This window comes from Pezoporus flaviventris, unplaced genomic scaffold, assembly GCF_033815535.1.
Source record: "Pezoporus flaviventris isolate CSIRO_AGI_PZ_B2104156 unplaced genomic scaffold, CSIRO_AGI_Pfla_v1 ptg000031l, whole genome shotgun sequence".
NCBI lineage: Eukaryota > Metazoa > Chordata > Aves > Psittaciformes > Psittacidae > Pezoporus > Pezoporus flaviventris.
In genome coordinates, this window is record NW_026892579.1 from 19,887,098 (window position 1) to 19,908,570 (window position 21,473).

General features: G+C 42.0%; 2 protein-coding genes across 9 annotated transcripts in view; one reads left to right on the plus strand and one right to left on the minus strand.

Annotated features, from left to right (window-relative positions):
• The first annotated feature begins 83 nt into the window (after positions 1-83).
• On the plus strand, positions 84-10,559 carry PGM3 (phosphoglucomutase 3). Its single transcript, XM_061460402.1, has 13 exons — positions 84-188; positions 1,072-1,277; positions 2,314-2,498; positions 3,004-3,071; positions 3,379-3,512; positions 3,669-3,864; positions 4,564-4,721; positions 5,716-5,799; positions 6,479-6,577; positions 6,893-7,009; positions 7,724-7,846; positions 8,625-8,798; positions 9,537-10,559. Exons 2-13 carry the CDS (start codon positions 1,074-1,076, stop codon positions 9,621-9,623), a joined length of 1,629 nt encoding a protein of 542 aa, XP_061316386.1. The 5' UTR covers positions 84-188; positions 1,072-1,073; the 3' UTR covers positions 9,624-10,559.
• A 136-nt stretch (positions 10,560-10,695) lies between these two features.
• DOP1A (DOP1 leucine zipper like protein A) overlaps positions 10,696-21,473 on the minus strand; it is a 64,409-nt gene continuing 53,631 nt past the window's right edge. For 4 of the 8 annotated variants that reach the window (XM_061460394.1, XM_061460396.1, XM_061460397.1 and 1 more), the window contains 8 exons: positions 20,752-20,813; positions 19,771-19,923; positions 18,404-18,540; positions 17,577-17,632; positions 16,644-16,808; positions 15,056-15,185; positions 12,996-13,055; positions 10,696-11,288 (listed from right to left, as the gene is read on the minus strand). In XM_061460394.1, the coding sequence (XP_061316378.1) occupies positions 10,986-11,288; positions 12,996-13,055; positions 15,056-15,185; positions 16,644-16,808; positions 17,577-17,632; positions 18,404-18,540; positions 19,771-19,923; positions 20,752-20,813 (1,066 nt within the window). In that variant the 3' untranslated portion in view covers positions 10,696-10,985. Of the gene's footprint in view, positions 11,289-12,995; positions 13,056-15,055; positions 15,186-16,643; positions 16,809-17,576; positions 17,633-18,401; positions 18,541-19,770; positions 19,924-20,751; positions 20,814-21,473 lie in introns of those variants that run through there. The other 4 variants (XM_061460400.1, XM_061460401.1, XM_061460398.1 and 1 more) reach the window with 2 other exon arrangements.

Below are 21,473 nucleotides of genomic sequence, written 5' to 3' on the forward strand. Positions count from 1 at the left end.
CCCGTCCCACCTTCCCGACCTCCGCCTCCGCCGCAGGCTGGCGAGCGGCCGTGACCCAAGTGCCACGTACGAGTACCGTGCCCGCCCTGCGCGCTGCCATTGGCTGGCCGAGGCTTGGGGGCGTGACCAGGCTGACTGGAAGGGGAGAGCGGCAGTGGCGGTAGGACCTGGGGGGAGAGCGGCTCTCGGTGAGACGGCGGAGGAGGGGGATCCGGTCCCCTTGGGCCCGGGTGGCGGTGCTGGGTGCTCCCCGAAGCCCGCAGCCGTGCAGGGAGGTGGCTGCTGGAGCTGTTTGTGTGGTTATGGTGGCCTGTGGCTGGCTGGCTCGCTCTCCCCGGTCTCAGGTGGCTGGGGCGGGGTGAAGGCTGTAGTGTTGGCGGGGTGGGTTGGTACAGAGTTACCTTAGCAGAGCTGCGATGCTGGTAAAACATCAGTGTTGGGGGGTTCCCTAAGGGAGGACAGGCTGCTTCGGTACTCAGAAGTTAATTACTATATGACCAGGTGCACCGAGGGGGCATGTTACAGGGAGAAATGGCCAGCCCTTTGCAATAGGTTTATTAGGATTCCCGGATCCAGCCAATTGGAAATTGTGGCTCTCCTCACCTAAATCACATCATCCCTTCGTGATCTGGTGAAGCTGTGTTTATCTAGTGCTGCACTGGGAATGTAGAGGCTCCTTCAAGGATTGGGTTGGTAGTGGTTCCCCTTTCAGTTCCACCAAGAGATTTGATAGGACAAGGGGCAATGGCTTTAAAATGAAGGAGGGTAGATTCAGATTGGACATTAGGAAGAAATTCTTTGCCCAGAGAAGCTGTGGCTGCCCCATCCCTGGAAGTGTTCAAGGCCAGGTTGGACTGGGCTAAGGGCAATCTGGTCTAGTGGAAGGTGTCCCTGCCCGTGGTAGGGGGGTTAGAACTACATCGTCTTTGAGGTCCCTTCCACCCCAAACCATTCTATGATGCGAATGGTTTAAGATACCTATGGGCTTTAAAATAAAATAAATTGCAGAATGTGAAACTAAGTAAGTACAATGTCTTCACTCATTTGCATCTGTGTTACTTCCTTCTCTAGAAATGGATTGTGAAGCCCTTAAAAAATACGCATCATTACATCCTAAACCTGCTGGACTTACACTGCAGTATGGCACTGCTGGATTTCGCACCAAGGCCGAACAGCTTGATCACGTAATGTTCCGCATGGGTTTGCTGGCAGTTCTCAGGTCCAAAGCTGTGGCATCTACTATTGGCATCATGGTTACAGCATCTCACAATCCTGAAGTAAGAACAACTTTTCCTTTGAAAAGAAGGTAGATGTAATCAATCTGGTGAAGTCAAAGTTCTTCGTGGTACCAGGAGACCAGATCCTGAAGACACTTGGACCCACTTAAAGCATATGCTTGGCCTGCTCCCTGTAAATATCATCTCCAGCATGTTTGAAGTTACTTTTCCCTGTACCTATGGTTGTGGTTTAGACCCAGCCGGTAACACAGCACCATGCAGCTGTTTGCTCCTACCCCCCTCTCTCATCTTTGTGGGATGGGGAGGAGAATTGAAAGAATGTAAACTCCAGAGATTGAGATAAGATCAGTTTAATAACTAAAGTACTAACTACTACTATCAGTTTAATAACTAAAGTAGTACTACTACTAAGCAAAATAACAAGGGGAGAGAATCTGAAACTAAAAGTGTAAGGAAAACAAACAATAAACACAAGTGGTGTACAGTACAATTGCTCACCACCCACTGACCAATACCCAGCCTGACCCAAGCAGCGATCTGAGCCTTCTGGGTAGCTCCCCCCAGTTTGTATACTGGGCATGACATGCTGTGGTATGGAATACCCCTTAGGCTAGTTTGGGTCAGGTGTCCTGCGTCTGCTTCCTCCTGGCTTCCTGTGCTCCTCCTCACTGGCAGACCATGAGACTGAAAAGTAGCAGAGTACCCTTGAGAAGAGATGAACCTTTGAGCACAATCTGCAAGTTTAAAAAATAAAGAGATGTAGCAGTTACAAATCAGACATTTAGATTTCTGCTGCTGCTGTGGAGCATTTGAGGTTATTATAATCTCTATCTCAGATCAATTTCATACCAAAATTATAAGGAGGAGAAAGTTGGTATATTAAGTATAATGTGCTGGTTATGTTACTCTGGGGGGCTTGAAGGAGGTTTAAGTAGACAGCTAAGCTATTGGTTCCCAGAAGTGCTCCCCATTTAAAGCAGCAATATGATGGAATCACGTGCCGGCTGTCTTCAGAGAGATTTTATCAAGTTTCTCCCTTCTAAGCTTACTATCTTTTGTTCTGTTTTCTTCTAAGGAAGATAATGGTGTAAAGCTGGTTGATCCTCTTGGAGAAATGCTGCACCCTTCCTGGGAAGAGTATGCCACACAGCTAGCAAATGCAGAGGAGCACGAATTACAACAAACAATAATTACGATCTGCCAAAAAGCAGCAGTGAACCAGCACAAGGATGCTTCAGTTTTTATTGGTAGAGATACCAGGTAATTCAAAATGCTGTGGAGGTATGCTGGTTTTATGGGAGTGCCGACGTTTTGTTCATTGGTGCTTTTGAATGTTCAGCCCTCTGCAGCCAGATTATGCTACTTTTTTTTCTTTATGCTTACTCTGCTACATGTTAATTTATGATTATAGCAAATAGAAAAAAGTTTTCCAATGCTGTTCCTGTATCAGCTTCCCTAATAGTTATGACCTAGCAATGTTTCTGGACAGGATGATTTAGTGTGGGTTTGGGTTATTTTTGATGGGTACAGTGCAACATCCACATCTATTCAGCAGTTTACTTGCCTTTGTAATTTTCTGGGGTGGTGGCTTTCAGGCTTCTATATTGGCAGGTGCCTACAATAGGTAAAAGTATAGAGTTCTTCATATTAAATCTAAGTCTAGTGGCAGGAAGCTTGTAGAGTCTTCTTCCACATGTGCTTCTTCCCCAAGTTCATACATCAGTGTCTCCTGCAGAGGTTAACAGTTCTGTTTGTTGTTTTCCAGGCCAAGCAGCGAGAAACTTTCACAGTCGGTCATAGATGGTATCTTTGTTCTAGGTGGTCAGTACCATGGTATGTTAAGCTTTTGCAGTTCTAATCTGATGTAAATTTTATGTAAATGTGACTCTGTTATGCAGACCTAAACCAGTAGCCCAGATGTCGTTTCCATTTTTGCTAGTAATGATCTTCTTTCAGGGCAGTTGTATGGCTTTAATGCAAAGAGTGGGGGGGAGTTATTTTGTCCTAACAGAACCTGAAAACTTTCATATGGTTTTCCTGCACTGCATTTGTCTGTTTATTGAGAATAGCAAATACTGTGCAACTTTTAAGGAGCAATTAATTTAGTATGCTATTTCTGAATATTGTGCCTTTATGCTAGATTATGGTCTGGTGACAACACCACAGCTACATTACATGGTCTGCTGTCAAAACACTCAAGGGCAGTATGGGAAAGCAACGGTGGAAGGTTACTATGAAAAACTATCCAAAGCTTTTACAGAACTGATAAAACAGGTGAGTACTGGGTGTTGTCTTCTTCATGCAGATGTTCAAAATCAGTATCTTCTGTCTGTTATCCTGTCTGGATCTGAAGTTTTGAATGCAGCATGCCTCTAGTTGTGGTTTCACTAGGGTATGAATTCACTTTGCCCCTTCTTCCCTTGTGCTAAGTCTTCCAGCTCTGGAGAGAGTCAGAAGCACCTGAAGATTGACTGTGCTAATGGAATAGGAGCCCTGAAACTATCAGAAATGGAGCCTTACTTTCCAAAGGAGGTGCTAATTCAGCTATATAATGATGGAACCAAGGAGAAACTCAATCACTTATGTGGTGCAGATTTTGTGAAGGTTCACCAGAAACCCCCTAGAGGTACGTAATCAGTTTCACCTCCTTTCACCTCCTCTCCAGATCTGAAAGTGCAGGGTCTAGTAATGGTGTATCATCTTTGGGTGAGCTGAGCTCCCTGTTTTCATTAAGTGACTGTACGAATGGTTCTGCTTGTGCAATGGAGAGGATCGTATGCCTGGGTTTGACACATCCCTCGACTATGTTAATCTGAATGGTTTGGAGGAGCACAGTACATCTCTGCCTGGCTTTGTTTGACAATCTGGTCTGAATGTTAAGATGGTGGAGGTGGTGACATGTATCTTGGTGTGCTCTGTGATGACTAAGTGCATGAGAAAAGGGGTGGGAGTTCTGCTGCTTCAAGGTTTTTAACTGACATTCAGCGCTTATTTCCAAAATCTAGAGCTATGACTACACACAGTAGTTCTGGGACTTATTTTCATACACAGCTAGGGAGAAGGTGTAGCATAGTAATTATTTAGAGAACCTGTTTTTTTGTTTTATTAATATTTATATTTTTGATGTGAATATGCACTGTTCAGTTGCATTCAATACAGCATCCCTGTTTTGATTCTCTTAATGAAAGCTATGTCTGTTTCAGAGCATTAGTTTTGTGTGTGCGTCTGCACAGAGCCAATTTCCACATGAGATCCACACTGGCACCAATTTAAACATTTTGTATCTTTTTTTTCTCTCTCTTTCATTTGTAATTCTGTACACTAGGGCTGGACATGAAGCCCAATGAGAGATGCTGTTCATTTGATGGTGATGCAGACAGAATTATTTATTACTATCAGGATGCAACTGGCCTTTTCCACCTAATCGATGGAGATAAAATAGCAACTTTAATTAGTATCTTCCTTAAAGAACTTCTTGCCAAGGTAATTCTAACATAGAAAATTAATGTTGACACTTTAATTTGTAAAGTGTAAAATAGTGTAAGGAAGCTGTATTAATTTGTACGTATGTGGTCTCTACCTCTATCTAAAGTGATTGCAGTTTAAAGGGAGATCAGTCCTGAACCTCGTTTTTAGGGCCAAATGTTGTTTTTACAAGGGTATGACTTCCATACTCCAAATAAAAATCTGAGCACTGATTTTTTTTCTTTAACCTAGAAGCTTTTCTTAGTGGGAAAGAACTTTTCCAGTTTCAGTGTACTAAGTATTGATATTCCGTTCTCTTAGTTTTGGTATCTTTCATGTATTTTGGGTTTAGTCCTTCTCTCAGCATTTTTGTGAAGCTTTCAGTTTTTTTGTGGGCATTCCATTTGCATGAGAACTTGGTTGTGGCAGCCAAAGAGTTTGTATGTCCTCATTCCAAAATCCTTATCTGCCATATAGCATCCTTTCCTCACAGGAGATAGAAAAAGCTTTTCTTTTTCAGAAGTCCTCTTAGACTTGGTGTCTGTGATACCAAACCTACACAAGGTCTCCTGGTTTTGTGCTCTTGGAGACCAGCTTGTTTCTTACCCTGTGGCAGAGAAGCTGGCCAGTGAGGAAAACTTGTGCTTGCCACCAGCCTTTGCTTGCTTTGCACTGGACGTTTCGATATTACTGCTTGTGTGTATGGCCTCATGCAATGCCATGTGTGTGGCCATGCATTGACCTTGCTGAATTTGAAAAGGGGGTTGGAAAGCCTTAAACTGCTTTATGCCATCCACAAAAAAACTGTGATATACAAAGACTTGAACAGAATTAATTTGTCTTAAACGTATAGAAGTTATCTGTGAGCTGTTGCCTTCATCTGGTGCCTAGGAGTTTTATGTGTCAGTAGGAGAACCTGTGTTTAATGATTTTGATTATCCTTCCATTTATCCTGCTCATCTGGCTATGTGCCTATTGGACAGTAAAGCTGTTTGCTGCTCGGTTTGCTCAGGTGGGACAGACTTTAAAGATGGCAGTGGTACAGACAGCGTATGCCAACGGGAGTTCCACACGCTATCTTGAGGAAACACTGAAGGTATTCTCCTTTTTTTCCTGGTAGTTTTCTGCAAAGGTTGTTTACTGCAAATTTGTTTACTCTTAAAATAAATGCTGCTATACTATGATTGCTAAGATTTAAACTAGGCTAAAATAAATGACTCTTTCAAACCTGCGGAAGCAACTAAGTTCATGGTGGTAAAGGAGACACAAGAGAACAGAACTGAAAAAGTCCTGGTCAGCTTTTACTAGTTAAAAAAAAAGTTTGGCAAAAGCTAAACAGAATCCCTTCTTATTGCTAGAACAAGTTGAGGACTTTGTAGCAAACACATAAAGTGAGCAGTTAAGGGCTCATTGATACTTTGACACTGGTGGTTTAATTTTTTGCAACAGGCTAAATGTGTTTCACTACATAAATTGAAGTAAGGTGGTATTTCAGCTTGCATAGAAAATTGGGTATGTTCCTTGAAACCTTAAAACGAATTAAGTTTTCTTGGCTTGCAGGTTTGTTTATTAAAAAAAATATCAGCCTTGAATAAATCTTCTTTTTAATTGGGTCTGCAGAACTAGGGGATAGTTCTAGCTGTGGGGAGTCAGTACTTGTGAGACACAGGTTGGTTTGTAACAGTCTGTGCTGGGTGGTGCTCAGTTGCCAGCACTTCGCCTGTGGTTCCTGCCTACTGCAGAGAGTCTGTAACATTTACCTTTCTCTGCTGCAGGTACCTGTGCACTGCGTTAAAACAGGAGTGAAACACTTGCATCACAAGGCCCAGGAGTTTGATGTTGGTGTTTATTTTGAGGCAAACGGCCATGGAACGGTGAGTATGAGCATGTAATGCTCTGCCAATATGTACAAAAAGTTAGCTGGATTAGCTAGAGAAGGAGGTCTTTTCACTCTGTGATTACATTTATAAATGAAATGTCCTGTCCTTGTTTGAGAACAGACTTGTTTCCTCGTTCTGTCTTTATCATAGCATTGCCACTAATTCCTCTGTTTTATGTGGGGATTGAAATTCATGGTAGCAAACATTAATGATTGATTGTTATTTTGGTTTCAACAGTAAAAGTATGCTGCACATACCCTAGATTGTGACATAGGCTGATCTTGACATGTTGTTATTGTTTAATTCTAGGTGTTATTTAGCAAAGCTGCTGAAACTAAAATAAGACAACTGGCAAAAGAGGAGAAAGACAATGAAAAGAGAGAAGCGGCGAAGATGCTTGAAAACATGATTGACCTGATTAATCAGGTAAAAACTGAGAGAAACAAATCACTGTGGTGACAGCCATGGGGCTAACACTGTGAGTATCAGTCAGGCTAACCCCAGGGCCTGCTGTGCAGGAAGAGGGTTGCCATCATACAAGAGGCCAGGAAGAAAAGGGCAGGAACAGTCATCTCTCTTTAGAAAGTTGTAATGCTTTCTCAGTGAGTGGATGTAGACTGCTTTCAGCTGGTGCAGGCTTCTGACATCACCACCCAAAGAGGGAACAGGATAACATGGGGTCCCAGTGATAGGATGGGACTTGTTCATGATTCAAGAGCAAGTCATCTTTTGTCTTATGTTTTTCACTGAGGGGGAATGGGAGGCTGGGGGTGTTCCAGCGCCCATGCCCACACAGCCCTGGGAGTCCCTGTCTTAGCACAGATGTTATTCATCTGGGGCAGTGCCAGCTTTAATTGTCATGACCCCAGAACAAAGGTGAGCTGCCAGTCCTCCTTAGGAGAGGCGAGGACTAGCACTTGTCCTTGGCATAGCAGTACAAGTTTGCTGCTGTCCTCCTTCTTACTTTGTGGTAAGGAGGAAAAACCAAAACACTCCCCCAAACGAACCAACCAAACTACTTCAGCTACCCAGACTGGGACAGGTCAGCCTGGCTGCATTTTCACTCTTTTCAGCTAAGAGGCTACTGCCTTCATTTCTTCGCTGTTGCTGCTCCAGTGTCTCTTCCCTTCCTGTTAACAGACTGTTGGAGATGCTGTGTCAGACATGTTGGTTATCGAAGCAATCCTGGCTTTGAAAGGTCTGACTGTGCAACAGTGGGATGCTGTCTACACTGACCTTCCAAATCGGCTGCTCAAAATTCAGGTGAGTTACATACCATGCTGGCTCAAGTGACAGCAGGCTCTTGGGGCCCTGCCATGAGCACCTGTTGCCTGCATCTATTTAGATAACCTTTAGTTTAAAGCTGGAACAGGGCAGAAGGCCAAACAAGCCATGAAACCACCCAAGGAGGGACCAGAATTTCACTTGGACTAAGATACTAATTGTATGAAATAGTGGCCAGCTGTGGTAAATGGAAAAACCTGACCAAAGCTGTTCAAATTTTGACTTAGAATTTTTCTCTTAAGTTTCAGATTAGAAAAATCCTGTTTTTCTAAGGCCCCTACTTCATGGCAGCTGGATTTTTCTTGCTGTGCCACTTTGTATAATTCAAGTATTGAAGCTCTCCTTTATCTTTGCCAATATTCAGACAAAGAGCATAAGCCAAACGGGTTCCCATGTGTCAGTATTCTGTTGGATGCAGTGAGGGAGCTCTGGGCTCTAAATTAACCAGAGGACAGAGCTTAAGTTTTCTGATCTAGTGGAAGAAGATGCAGTTTCAGCTCAGAGGCTGGCCAAGGGGACATGTTCAGAACTGAGCCCTTTTCGAAACCGAGCAGCTGAGTCCTATCAGGACTTGGTTAATACATGCTGAGCAGAGAGCCTAGGGATCCCAAAGTGTTAGTTTAGCCCCAAATAAGCTCTTCTTCAGGCAGTGCAGTGCATCGATACCTCAAGTTCTGTCTTACCTGTGACCTTTTTCATTCTGCTGTCACTGTACAGCTCCAGCACACAAATAAATTGGCTGCTTCTGATGCTGCAGGTTGCAGACAGGAGAGTCATTGACACAACAGATGCAGAACGGCGAGCAGTTACACCCCCAGGACTGCAGGAGAAAATTGATGCCCTTGTAAAGAAGTACAAATTGTCACGAGCATTTGTCCGTCCATCAGGAACAGAAGATGTGGTTCGAATATACGCTGAAGCAGACACACAGGTCAGAGCCTAAACAACTTGTGTATGAAATGATGTCAAACAATATTCTGCTTAGCACTGGGTGATGGGAGGAAGTAGTATGTTTACATACTCCTCATCTAATCACACTGAACAGGTGCTAAACTTGGAAAGCAACTTAGTGATCACCAGAAGTCTCTTTGGATTTTCTTTTATTTATAAAAATGATATAAAGAAGAAGTTCTTTACTGTGAGGTGGTGAGGCACTGGCACAGGTTGCCCAAAGAGGTGGTAAATGCTCCATCCCTGGCAGTGTTCAAGGCCAGGCTGGACATAGCCTTGGACAACATGTTTTAGTGCAAGGTGTCCCTGCCCATGGCAGGGGGTTTGGAACTGAATGATCTTAAGGGCCTTCCCAAGCCAAACCATTCTGTGAATCTGTGATTCTATATTTAATGTTCTTAGTGTTTATCTTTAAAAGTTAAATGTTTAGAAAGACACATTTGACAGTAGATGCTTTGAAAAGAAAATATGCTTTCTGAGAACTCTTTTTTAGGAGAGTTATGAAAGAAGCCCCAACCACACGATTTTGTAAGAGGCGAAATGAAATAAAAAAAATAAGCAAACTTTGGCTCCTGTTAAGAATTAGTCCACATATGAACTGAAAGTTGGCAGCAAAAGCAGCATTCCAGCACTTGCCTGGAAATGCTGCTGTAATATCACAGATTTGCTCTAAGCTCATGCTGACACCAATGTAACCAGCTTCTAAAATGTTCCACAGGAGAATGCGGATGCCCTGGCCCATGAAGTAAGCCTGGCTGTTTACCACCTCGCTGGTGGAAAAGGAGCACCACCCCAGCCCATATAATGAGTGATACAACTGCAGTTAACATTCATTACTTGACTTATTTTTAAATACTCCTTTCTTTACCATTTCCTAGTGTGGACATACAAAATCCTTCCTGAGAGCAGAAAGAATTGATCAGAACTGAACAGAATATTCTTTACCTCTATAAGCAACTTACCTCTTAATGAGATGCTGAATGTTTCCCTCCTGCCCTGAGTTTGTCTAACTTCTGAAGCTGGTGACTCCCTTCTTGATAGGCAGGGGCCTAGTTGTGCCTGTAAGGAATTCCACCTCCCACCCAGCTTATTTCATAGGTTCTTGTCATGGTGTGCCTGACATCCAACTCCCACACCCTCAGAAAGCTGGCAGCAGCTGCGTTTGACTCTGCTTACAGATCCCCATGTTTCCCAGCAACCGAATCATCTAGGGGCAAACTGAGTAAGGCAGAGGCTGGTCCCCAGGTTCAGTTTGCCTCAGCTCAAGAGCCTCCGCTCAACATAATGAAAAAGAGCATTTGCAAATAATAATGTATTACTGCAATAATATCTTCATTAGATACTTTCATGAAATTAAAGTATTGCTTAGAAAGTAATTCATAGTAATAGCATTTATAATCACATTGAAGAGGGAAGGAAGAGACAAGTTTGTCTTCTTTAGGTTAGATGTAATGAAATGGATCTTTACTGTGAGGGTGGTGAGGCCCTGGCACAGGTTGCTCAGAGGAGCTGTGGCTGCCCCATCCCTGGCACTGTTCAAAGCCAGGTTGAATAGGGCTTTGAGCAACCTGGTCTAGTGGAAGGTGTCCCTGCGCATAGCAGGGGGGTGGAACTATATGATCTTCAAGGTCTGTTCCAACCCAAACAATTCTGTGATTGTGGCCCTTTCTACTTGCCAGCAGTGCAAAGGGCTAGGGCCAAGGGGATGTAATACTTTAAATACACACCTACTCTCTGCATATTTCAGTTCAGGGTATCTACCTCTGACAAACAGATTTTTCAGTGTAGTCCTGTATTAACTCCTGGCATAATGGCATTTTCCTAAGTAAGCACAAGTTCCAATGGATCAAAAAAGACAAAAATAAACTGGAAACAAATTGAAAAAATGTGCACCTTGTATTTTTTAGGATTTTTTAAAGACAGAACTCAAGACAACAAAACATGTACTGTAAATAGTAGGCACCATAATCAATATGAGCCACCGATATTTAAACTTGATTCAGGCCACATCCAGAACTTCTCTCTTATTTACAAATATTTAACTTAAATACAACATTAAGTATTTCATTACATACAAAGTAAGAAAAGAATACTATACAACTGGGAAAGATACAGTATTTCCTTTAAATAGTTACACTACATATAAGCTGAGCGGTACTGGGTGGGTTCATGTTTTTATGATACCTTCAAGAAAATCCTTCTCCACCATTTCTTCTATCTTCTGTCTTGCTTTGCTGGAGAGCTTAAGGTTCTCCATTTTTATGTCCTTAGTTGGAAAGCAGTTGGGGTAAAGGACAGGGCTCCCTGAGTGTCCAACACATCTGCTTGTGACTTTGCTGTTGAAAACCTGGCTGAGTACATTGAAGAAAGGCAAAAGTTGCTCAATGCTGCGAACAGTGTAGATGGTTAAAAGCAAGTGGCCTGGTTCCCAGCTTAGTGTTTTCCCTGAGCTGTCGTCCTCCGGGTTTTTCTGTAAATACAGATAAATGGGAAATAATACAGGACAAAAAAAGCACTAGTAAAAATAACACTGAGTGCACTGCCTCAGCCCGGGGCTGCCCTTGGCACCTGCCCCACAGAGATGCTGCCGGTGCAGCTCCTGGTGCTGGCTAATGCCAGCAGGCTGAGCTGGCCATAGCCAGTGGCTATGTGGGGCTGTGGCTGTGGGGGGGGAGTTGTGTCCTCCTGCTGCCGCTTCCCACATCAGGCTGGTCTCTGATCACTCACACTTCACCCTAGTGCAGCATTTGTGACAATAATTCCCAGAGGAAGTTAAAACAGAAATGAAGTATTTTCACTTTGAAGCTGGAGTTCAGAGTTTTCAGTATCTTTTAGTACCAGAAATAACACACATGGAGGCTCTGAGCAAACACAAGTTGTCCTCAGAGGAAAACGGTTCAGTTGCTCATTGTGTGTTCTCAGATGACCTCAGTTACACACACACCTTCCATTTCATGGAGGAATTTCAAGGGAGAGAATTTCAGGAACCCTACCAGCAAAGGCAGCAGTCACACACCAGATGCTCTCAGGCAGTGTCAGCATTCTGCTGTGACCCTGTTTAGGGTTGCCTTAAGTATGTGTCAACTAAAATAACTGAGCACTTACAACTTCTTGTAACTGTAGTCTTCATTCATTTCCTTTTCTTCTTTGAATCAAAAAAGATGTTAAAATCTAGACAATAAGATGCTATCACCACCAGAAACACCTTGTTTGGTCTGCTACTGACAAACGACTTGGGAAAGCTGTTACTGTGAACCAGAGTTCTAGCGATACTGGGTTTTATTCCATGAGGAAGGAGAAAAGAAGCAGAAAGGCCACACCAAGGAGAGCCAAATCCTGATCCACCTCTGCTGAGGAAGGCATCCACGGCCCCTATAGGTCCCAGAGAGCAGGCTTTGTATTAGAGTATTTTAACCTGGTGGTTTGGCTCCCTGTCACAGAAGATTACTATTCTTGTTCTGAGCCCCAGGAAAAGAAAGGCTCACAATGAACTAGAACAAAAGCAAGTCTGAATTCCAACACAGAAAGAGTTCTTGATGCCTCCCACTTTGAATAAAGCTACCAGTTTTCAAAGTTTATCCTTTAAAAACATCATGTATGACTGAGAAGAAAGGCTTTTCAGCACTTCTCTACTACACTTTGTATCACCCTGTGGTGAGCACGGAGTGCCTCCAGCATGCAGCAAGTGTCAGTGTTCCACAGCACCAAGTAAGTGGGCTGCAAATGCAAATACTAATTCTCCCTCTGAACCAGGAAATACAATCTGCCCAAGACATTTCCTCAGGGCAGGATCTGCTAAGCAAACAACACTAACTACTCAGATACTTGACAGTTATTTTGGCAGAGACCTGTTAGGGATTGTACTTTTCACACCTGCTATTTGGCAAAAATCAGTATTTAATTTTGCAATGATTTGCAATCATAATTCTCCTTAGAACTAACATTAACTTTTTGTAATCTTTTCACATGGGAAACCAACTTAAAATTTTAAGGTTATCTACAAAATTAAGGGCCCTCATAATTCTCTCACTTCAAAAGTCTCTCAACTTTGTCTCCTACTGTAAGTCTGATCCCTCTCAGTTCTTACTGAAAGCTAAATACTGCCCAGGGCCTTGAGGTGATGGTAGTTTTAATGGCAAGCTTGTTTCACAACTCAAGCATCAAAGGCCACCCTCACCTGATGCTTGGCCATCTCCATTCCCTCCAAAACCACCGTCTTAAAGTCCTCCTGTTTGTCCTGTGGAAGGAAAGAGGAGAACTTTCAGACTGCATTTCATATATCAAAATCATACTCTGCCGTGAAGGCCGTGCGGTTGCTTGGTTGGGTGTTGTGCTTCAGATGGGAAAATCACCCGTCCCCAGAAAGTCCATGGCCCAAAAATGGCAGACTCTGGAGCTTGTGTGGCCAAGACACTGTTTGACAATAACAGCGCTGCCAGTTTGTTCCTCTGTTTATTGCCAGTAGTGCTGAAGGAGGTTTTTAAGCATGTTTCCTCCAGACAACAGAGCCTGAGCAACATCATACTGCATGAATCTAAGCACTGGTCAGAGTGCCCTGAAGGAAAACTAAGACCCACTGGAACATTTTGCTCAGAAAGTTATTTCCAAGAAAAACCCACAGCTACATGTAACAGTATTCTCCTCTACACAAAGAAGAAATGGCCTGGAAGTCAATACTCATTACTTCATGTTTACCTCCTCATCATACCCCTAGATACGGTTCACAATGTGCAACTGCTGCCGTGACTAGGGGGTTCCAGGAAATTCTCTGTTATTGAAGCATACTGTGGAAGTCCTGACTTCAGATATCCATCTCAACACACATTACTTACCAGCATTCATATTTTATACATCATATGTAATTTGTAATTCGTGCAGAGAGCATGTCTGGAGCATGACAGCTTTCTAACAGGTATGACAGCACACTACAGCAAACGGCAGGGTTAGAGGCTATGCCCGACTAGCAGTCAGTTAAAACTGGTTATTCCTTTATATATGTGAGAAGAGAAATTTAGTCCCATCTTCATGGTTCCAAAACAATTAAATGAGGAATGCAGATGTGCTTCAGATACTTGTTTTATCCCCTATAGTTCTCAGCCTTGCTTGAATAGTTCAGATCTGCCTACAGCTGTTATCCCTAAATTTTATGTAGCCACTTATATGTCAGTAGTTTCTTTAGTCAGTAAAGACATTAGAGATTGTAAATTCAGCAGCTACAGTAAGCTGTCAGTGCTACAGCCCTGAAAATGCAATCTGTTTGGAGGGAAATCCAAGAACGTAGCTTCAAAGCTTTCTCACATACCACTTCAAGCTTCATCCCTGTTTCCCTGCCCACCCAGCAACCTTTCCTGGTAAAGCACATGCCCAGGGGGGCTCTGTTCTCAGAGCAGGAAGAGCAAAGTAGCTGACAATGTTCTGTCTCTGTGGCAGCAGAAGAGAACTCCCAGGGACAGGGCTTGGCCAGCTCCTGCCAGGTTCATTACTGCATCAGGTCCCACCTCACAAAAACTAGGGTTTAAAATACCTGCCTCATGCACCAACATAACAACTCCAATTCCACTCCCACCCTAGAGACTGCAGCCAAGATCCCCCAGAACCATTTCTACTGCTCTCTGCCTTCACTTCATCATGACTGCTTCAGAGAAGGAACACAGCCCTCCTTGGCCCTGCAGAGTCCCAAAATTCTTGGTTCTGTTATGTTTAAGAATGCAAGTTTTCTGAATGTTTAAATGTGATTATTATTAACAAAATTGCTTTTCTACTTCTAAAGGTTGTTATACTAGTACCTACATATGTGACTGGCTATCTGAAAGTGATTTTGTGTTACATATATTAGACAGTGAAGCATATTTTACTTTTTTCTCAAATAATACTAATAATAATTTTAATTGGGAACTCCAAAGCCACCGATCATAGTCTTTTATTTGACCATAAAAGGTTTGGGGTCTTTTGGTTGGTTGGTTGGTTTGGGGTTTTTTCAGCTTATGTACTTGGCAGTCCTGAGGCAATGGTTGGATTTCGTGATCTTAAAGGTCTTTTCCAACCTAGTTGATTCTATGATTCTGTGTGATTTTTCCCTGATGCTGACTTGAGATTACTCCAGTGGGAATCCCTCACACCAGATAAACTCTTTTCCATTCTTCATTGTTTAAGAAAATATCCAAAACGAAGCAGTGCTGTAAGTTACTGTACATGAAAGTTTCCAGTGAAAAGCAGAACTGGAAGAAAGCAACGTACCTTTGCTTTTTTGCGCAGCAGTTTTGCTAGACGCACCACATATGGTTTGAATTCCCTCTGATGTGTTCCCTGTCTTCGTACTTCCAAGCCTGAATCATCAGACGCTTCCGGAATAAAAGCCCAACGATACCTGTCATAACACAAGCAGACAGTATCCTTACTGAACATGTAGCTTTTTCTTCCAGATCAAAAAATATGAGTGGATGAGGAAATGTAGTTAAGTATCAAAGAAAAGGCTGGGGCGGGGGGCGGGAAGGTGCTGGGGAAAGACACACACATGAGCAGAACCCATCCCCACAAGAAAATCAGACAAGAAAGAATACGAGAAGCACATTCTGAAAAGCGGGAGGTGAAACCCTCAAGACAGTAGCACTGTTGATTTCCTTTAGAGTTTCTTTGAAGTATTTAAGGATATTAAGAGTAAGACAAGGCAGTGAAGCTAAAACAAGTAATATTCACATCCTCATTGTGCGCAGGAGAACTGGGGGGCAATTTTGAATTATAAAGTATGTAAGTTACATAGAACGTTTAGCTGTGTATTTGCAATGCTTATGTAGCACAAAAAACTTCCTCAATATACTTTGTTGCTAATAGAAACTCATTTATTTTACCTATTCATAGGCCAACAAGACCAAATGCACCATTCCATCCACTCCCATGCCTTCCAAGGTAGCAATCCACAGTAATGACCTAAATAAAATTAGGTTGCCTAATAATGGGGATTAGGACAGCTTGGAGAACTGAAAGAATTATGAACCAAATCCCCAGAAAATAAAATAAACGAAGGAACCCTTAAGATTAGCTTTAGATTTAGAAATAATACAGGGCGCAAACAGACACAGTGCATGCAAATCCTTCCACCCTCTAGTGCACAGGGGCATCTCTTAAGTAACAGGATAATCAGAGGTGACCAAAAGCATACTGAGCTGTGCCAGGGCAGCAGCTCTCACATGGTCACCACTGAAGTGAAAACGAACAGACAAGCCACCTTCTTTTGTCCTTGGCGGTCTCTCATTTCCATGGTCTTCAGCAAATGACAATTGTTTTACACCCTTTTTTCCCCAACAAAACAGGATTGCAGAGGCACTGACGAAGCAGTGGGCACACATAAACACAAACTGACCAAGGAAAAACCTATGGGGTCCCCTTCACAAGCAGGTTTGTTGCAACATCTTTGAGACAGATCATGCAGGAGTAATTTAAGTGAGTCATGCTGAGATGACATACAGTCCTCTGATCTCATGCATTAGTCACTGAGACCTGTGGGTGTATTTTGAGTACTTAGACATTACTGCAACTAAATACTTGAAAAAATAAGATACTTGAATAAATCACTATTACTGATTAGCTAGCAAGTGTGGAGAACCTCTTGCCACATGCTAAATCAAACCAGCTTGAACACATTTGGTGGGTAGCATCATTTGCTCTGAGGGCCACTTTGACACTGGGAGGGAGTGAACTGTGGGCTGGCCTCGGTGAAGGCCAGAAAAAGAAAGGAAGTAGGAAGACTTTTTATATACTAGAATTTTTATTATCAAGAGGCATGGAGAAACATCTAAGAACTTAAACGACAGTATCTTCTACTTACATCTGAAACTGAGGCAGGTTTTCAGATGGTAAAGCCAGGGCCAAGTCCAGAAATTTGCAAGCGGACAAGTACAGGTTCAGCCATCTCTGACTGTTGTAGGACGTGGAAAAACCATTGCCACCTGTGTACGTTGTCTCCAGACCAGCAACAGATGGACCAGAAGTTCTAAAATGAATGATAACAGGCAGGTGAGTCACAACAGCCTTCTGCCATTATGGGAACTTCATCTTTCTTACTTGCCTTTATGAACATCCAGCCCTTTATTTACCAACTTAATCCTGAATCCATAAATCAAAGCAGAACTTTAAAATTGAAGTCATGTTGATATTACTTTGTTTTAGGGAAAAAATTCTTCAAAAGAACAAAGAGAATCTAGGAAAAAAAATGAGGAACAAGACTTGGGCAAATAACTCCTCCTGTCCTTTTGAGAAGTCTGATTCTACTGCTAGCATTGACTGAAATTGGATCTTACTGTGCAGAAGGTAGATAGGATAGAAATGGACAATAAAACAAAAAAAATATCTACCTCATCCTTATGTCTAACACTAGAAGAAACCACAATTTTATTTAGACAAAGAAAAAAGTGCATCAGTCTCATTCTAAATAAGCGTATAATATAGAAAAGCTATGAAGTCATACCATGCATATGCTAATTGCAGAAGCAGTGTCATTTTAGGCAGAAAGACACTGTAAGAACTAACATACCTGTACTGGATAATATATCTTCATGATTTATGAGCAATCTGACAGTGGAATTTTTTTGTTTTGTCCTGAACAGTATATCTGTGGTACTGCAGCCAGGCTGAACTACCCTTTGTCTTTCTTACTGGAGCTTGCCAATTCTAAGGCAAATTATACTAAAGGATGACCCAATAGGTCAATATGCCAATAGACTGTTATCAAGTTAAACAAGTAGGAAGTTTGTAAGTTTACCTGGAAATGTCTTCATCAGCAGTGAGCTCCTGTTCCATCAGTAAAAACACTTGCACCTAAAGATCAAATGCTACATTTTAATACCATTTTTTATGGACTGTGACTCATGAAAATTCTGCAGGGATGTCTGAGTAATAAACCTTAGAGGAACTGCTTGGAGCTTTATTTCCATTCCTGGATGATGAAATAACCCCCTTAACTTAGTAGACACTGCACCCTAAAGCTCTTTCACATCCTACATATAATCTGAGTAGCACAAGGGACATAAGAAACTGGCTCTTGACTAAGAAAACTCTTGGAGACTTTTCCTCTCCACTACTTGGAAAAAGTTGAGTTGAGCCTTGTATAAATCTAGTTACAAAATTTCAGCCACAATGTGATCTGAATGACCATCAAATGCCAATACAACATGGATTCTGACTCCTCCTTTACCTGGGTTCTCATCCTCATTGCTGGAGAAAAAAACCTGAATGATCAGGCAAACAGAAACGTGGAAAACTGAACGGATTGTGAGTGTGAATGGTGAAGAAGGCACACATACGTAGGCAGAAACTGAAGTAGGAGTGAGCAAGAAACAATGAGTGCAAATGTAAATTTAATTCAGGAGACATTTGAACAGCTTAATAGCATAAGCCAACAGATACTGTATTTCACTGCAAAAACCAGTCATTAGGACTATGAAAATAAGGCAGCTTTCAACTTGTGTCCATTGTATGTTTACACACACAGTATCTAGAAGGGATTTTCTTAAAAACATTGAGGATGAATAAGATTATGTCTCAAATTTGCACCAGGTCTCCAAATCATGAGTGCTAACTGCAACTCACCAGTTCAGTGATCATAGTTGGCCAAAGCGAAGTAAGATGCTGTGGAGACATTCGCAAAAGCAATACTCTGAAAAACAGGAACACTTGGGAATGAAGGGTGGGCACCTGTGGCAAACGGAGACTTTCTACCAGCCTTTCTGAAACAAAAAGCCAAGAAGTTTTCCTCAGTTCAGAGTAATTCCAACTCACATTTTCTCCTTCCATCATTTATTCTCCATTTTTACATTATTTTAAGTATCTGCCATGTTACTGTTTCAGTACTTTGCTACAGCTTTACTCTGTCAACATAAAAAATAACCATTTTCACCAAGCAGCGGACAAAAGAAACCTCAAAACAGTGCAGTTGCACATTTTGATTAAAGTTCTCCAAATAAATGGAATGAGACATCTGGGAGTTTTGCTCATCTTACAGAGTTTCATTACAAAAAGTGGATTTAACAGATTCCAAACAATCTAACAACAGCCTGAACACCAAGGATATATTGTTACTATTAAAGGGCTGCATCATCATAGTACAGTGGGCATTACAGAGGGACAATATGTTCTTATTTAATCATAACCACCTCACCTCTAAGCGTTCAACACATACAGAGGCACATACATAAGGAAATTTTTCAGTCAAACCAACACATGCACTCTGCAGTTCAGACCAGTAAAACCACCCGATATCTTGAATATAGTAAACACAGCTACTGACTTAACTGAGGGAAAACCATAAAACTCCAAAGAATAAATCCAAGAACAAACGAAACAAGAAAGATGATGAAACTGTCTTTCCATATGGAGGAAAAGACTAAAGTGTCTGCACTGGTAGCACTAAAAGATAATATAGCTAGAAGCTGCTGCTGCAACTATTTGCATCATCTTGGAATAAAACCAAATGGCTCCCATTCCCAATCTCTTAAAGTAAAAGGTCACTTGAAGTGGTATTCTTCAGTGACAATCAGGACAGATAAACAGAACAGCAAAAAAGAAAAATAGAACCACCAGACAGAGAAGTTAAGAATTCAAAACTTCAAGTTCAGCCCTTCCATTTATTCTGAGTCGGTAGGTGTTTATACATTGGACACTCACGTCAAAACCCATGTTGCAGGTACCCAAGCATATTATCAAGGTATAAACTGACAGATCAGTGAAATAACCTGGATAAAAATCAACTGGCAATAATGAAGTCTCTGTAGTTCCTAATTGTCTAAGACTGAGAACATTCTAACCAAAACATGCAGAAACTTTGCATCCAGCAATGGGAACAGTACTGCACACTGATATTCCAGGGGAGAAAACTACCTGCTGTTACCCTGTCATACAAATATTCTTTAGTTCACAACAGAGTTCAGAAGTCCACTAAATGATGTATTTTTACTGACCTTGTATGTCTGGAAGGTATTTCTGGTATTGGTCTATCTCACTACTAAAAATTGCAAAAGCCAGCCTCTTCAGTAGCATAGCACGCTGTTCCAGCTCTGCTTCTCGATTAGCGAACAGATTGAGTGAACTGCTCTGAGCCACAGCCACTCGTGCTGAAAGAGAAAACACATAGTATAGAGATGAACTTCAAAATTTCCCTTCTGTTTCACTCTACAGCACAAATGACTCTTACTTCCTTTGCATTAATGCAGCTCAAAAGCAGATATTAAGATGTTGTATGTTCTGCAATTTGTATTTTTAACCACAGTGATTTAAAATGCATGTTGATTCAGGCTGGATGGGGGTTAAAAAACTCTTGTGGTAAAATACTGGAACAGGTTGCGCAGAGAGGTGGTGGATGCACCATCCCTGGAGACATTCAAGACCAGAGGCTGGATGTGGTTCTAGGCAACCTGATCTAGCCGAAAAGGTTCCTGCTCATTGCAGGGGGGTTGGACTAGATGACCTTTGAAGGTCCCTTCCAACTCAAATTATTCTATGATTCTAAATCTTGTAAGTATACACAGTAGTGCCTGGGTTTAGGGGTTTTTCAGAGAGAGTTTAGACTTTTTTTTTAACACACATTTTGCAGGTACAGGTACTCGGATGTTTAGAATGTACAGAATCAATTTTTCCTTAAGCAGAGCTAGTGTCAGATCTTTAAACAAGCAATCAAATAAAACTTCAATAAAAAATAATCCCACATGGTCTGCTTAGTCGACTTAGCCATACAGGCAAAATTCACTGTGTGCGAGGATGGTCTCAAATTCTCTCACTTCCAGTTATCTTACTTATGGAACTCCAGAGACAAATAGTTGAAGAAAACATGAAAACCACTGAACAAACAGATTGAAATTAATGTTGAACAAATGTTTTCAGGATATTTTTCCCTCTTCTAATGTTTCCCATCAAGAAAAGTCACTACATCAATAAATACTTACTCATCAAATCTCTGAATGTAGTTTTATCATGTGTCATCAAATTATCCATAATTGCTCTCCAACTAAAAGAGGAAGATTGTACACAAATCAGAAGAAAAAAAAGCACAAACTTAAACAAATATTTACAGAGCTTTTTCTGCTCTTTTAATACAGGCTAAGGCTTCCAATTCAAACTTTCTAACACATACGTAACATTTACTTGGTGCAATCTGATCTGAAACTATAACTACAATTTCAAACCCCCTTCTCAAAGAAAATAATGGATGCTAACCAGAAGGACCTTGACAGGCTTGATATGTGGGCCCAAGTTCAAGATGGCCAAGTGCCATGTCCTGCACCTGGGTCAGGGCAATCCCAAGCATTAATAGAGGCTGGGCAGAAAATTAATCGAGAGCAGCCTTGAGGAGAAGGACTGGGGGTATTAATGAATGAAGAAGTGAATACAAGCTGGCAATGTACACTCACAGCCCAGAAAGCCAACTGGGCTGCATCTAAAGAAGCGTGACCAGACGGTTGAAGGAGTTGATTCTTCCCCTCTAACTCCGCTCTCATGAGACCCCACCTGCAGTACTGCATTCAGCTTCCCAGAGCCCCCAACGTAAAAGGACATGGACACGTTGGAGCAAGTCCAGAGGAGAGCCACAAAGATGATCAGCGGGCTGGAGCATCTCTCCTCTGAACACTGGCTGAAAGAGTTTGGGTTGTTCAGCCTGGAGAAGAGA

Bases quoted from the DNA above. Each gene is read 5' to 3' on its own strand.
- PGM3 (XM_061460402.1), top strand. From the start codon at position 1,074: ATGGATTGTGAAGCCCTTAAAAAATACGCATCATTACATCCTAAACCT. The intron at 3,513-3,668 runs GTGAGTACTGGG...CCTTGTGCTAAG, and splicing joins TTACAGAACTGATAAAACAG to TCTTCCAGCTCTGGAGAGAG. The intron at 7,010-7,723 runs GTAAAAACTGAG...TCCTGTTAACAG, and splicing joins TGATTGACCTGATTAATCAG to ACTGTTGGAGATGCTGTGTC.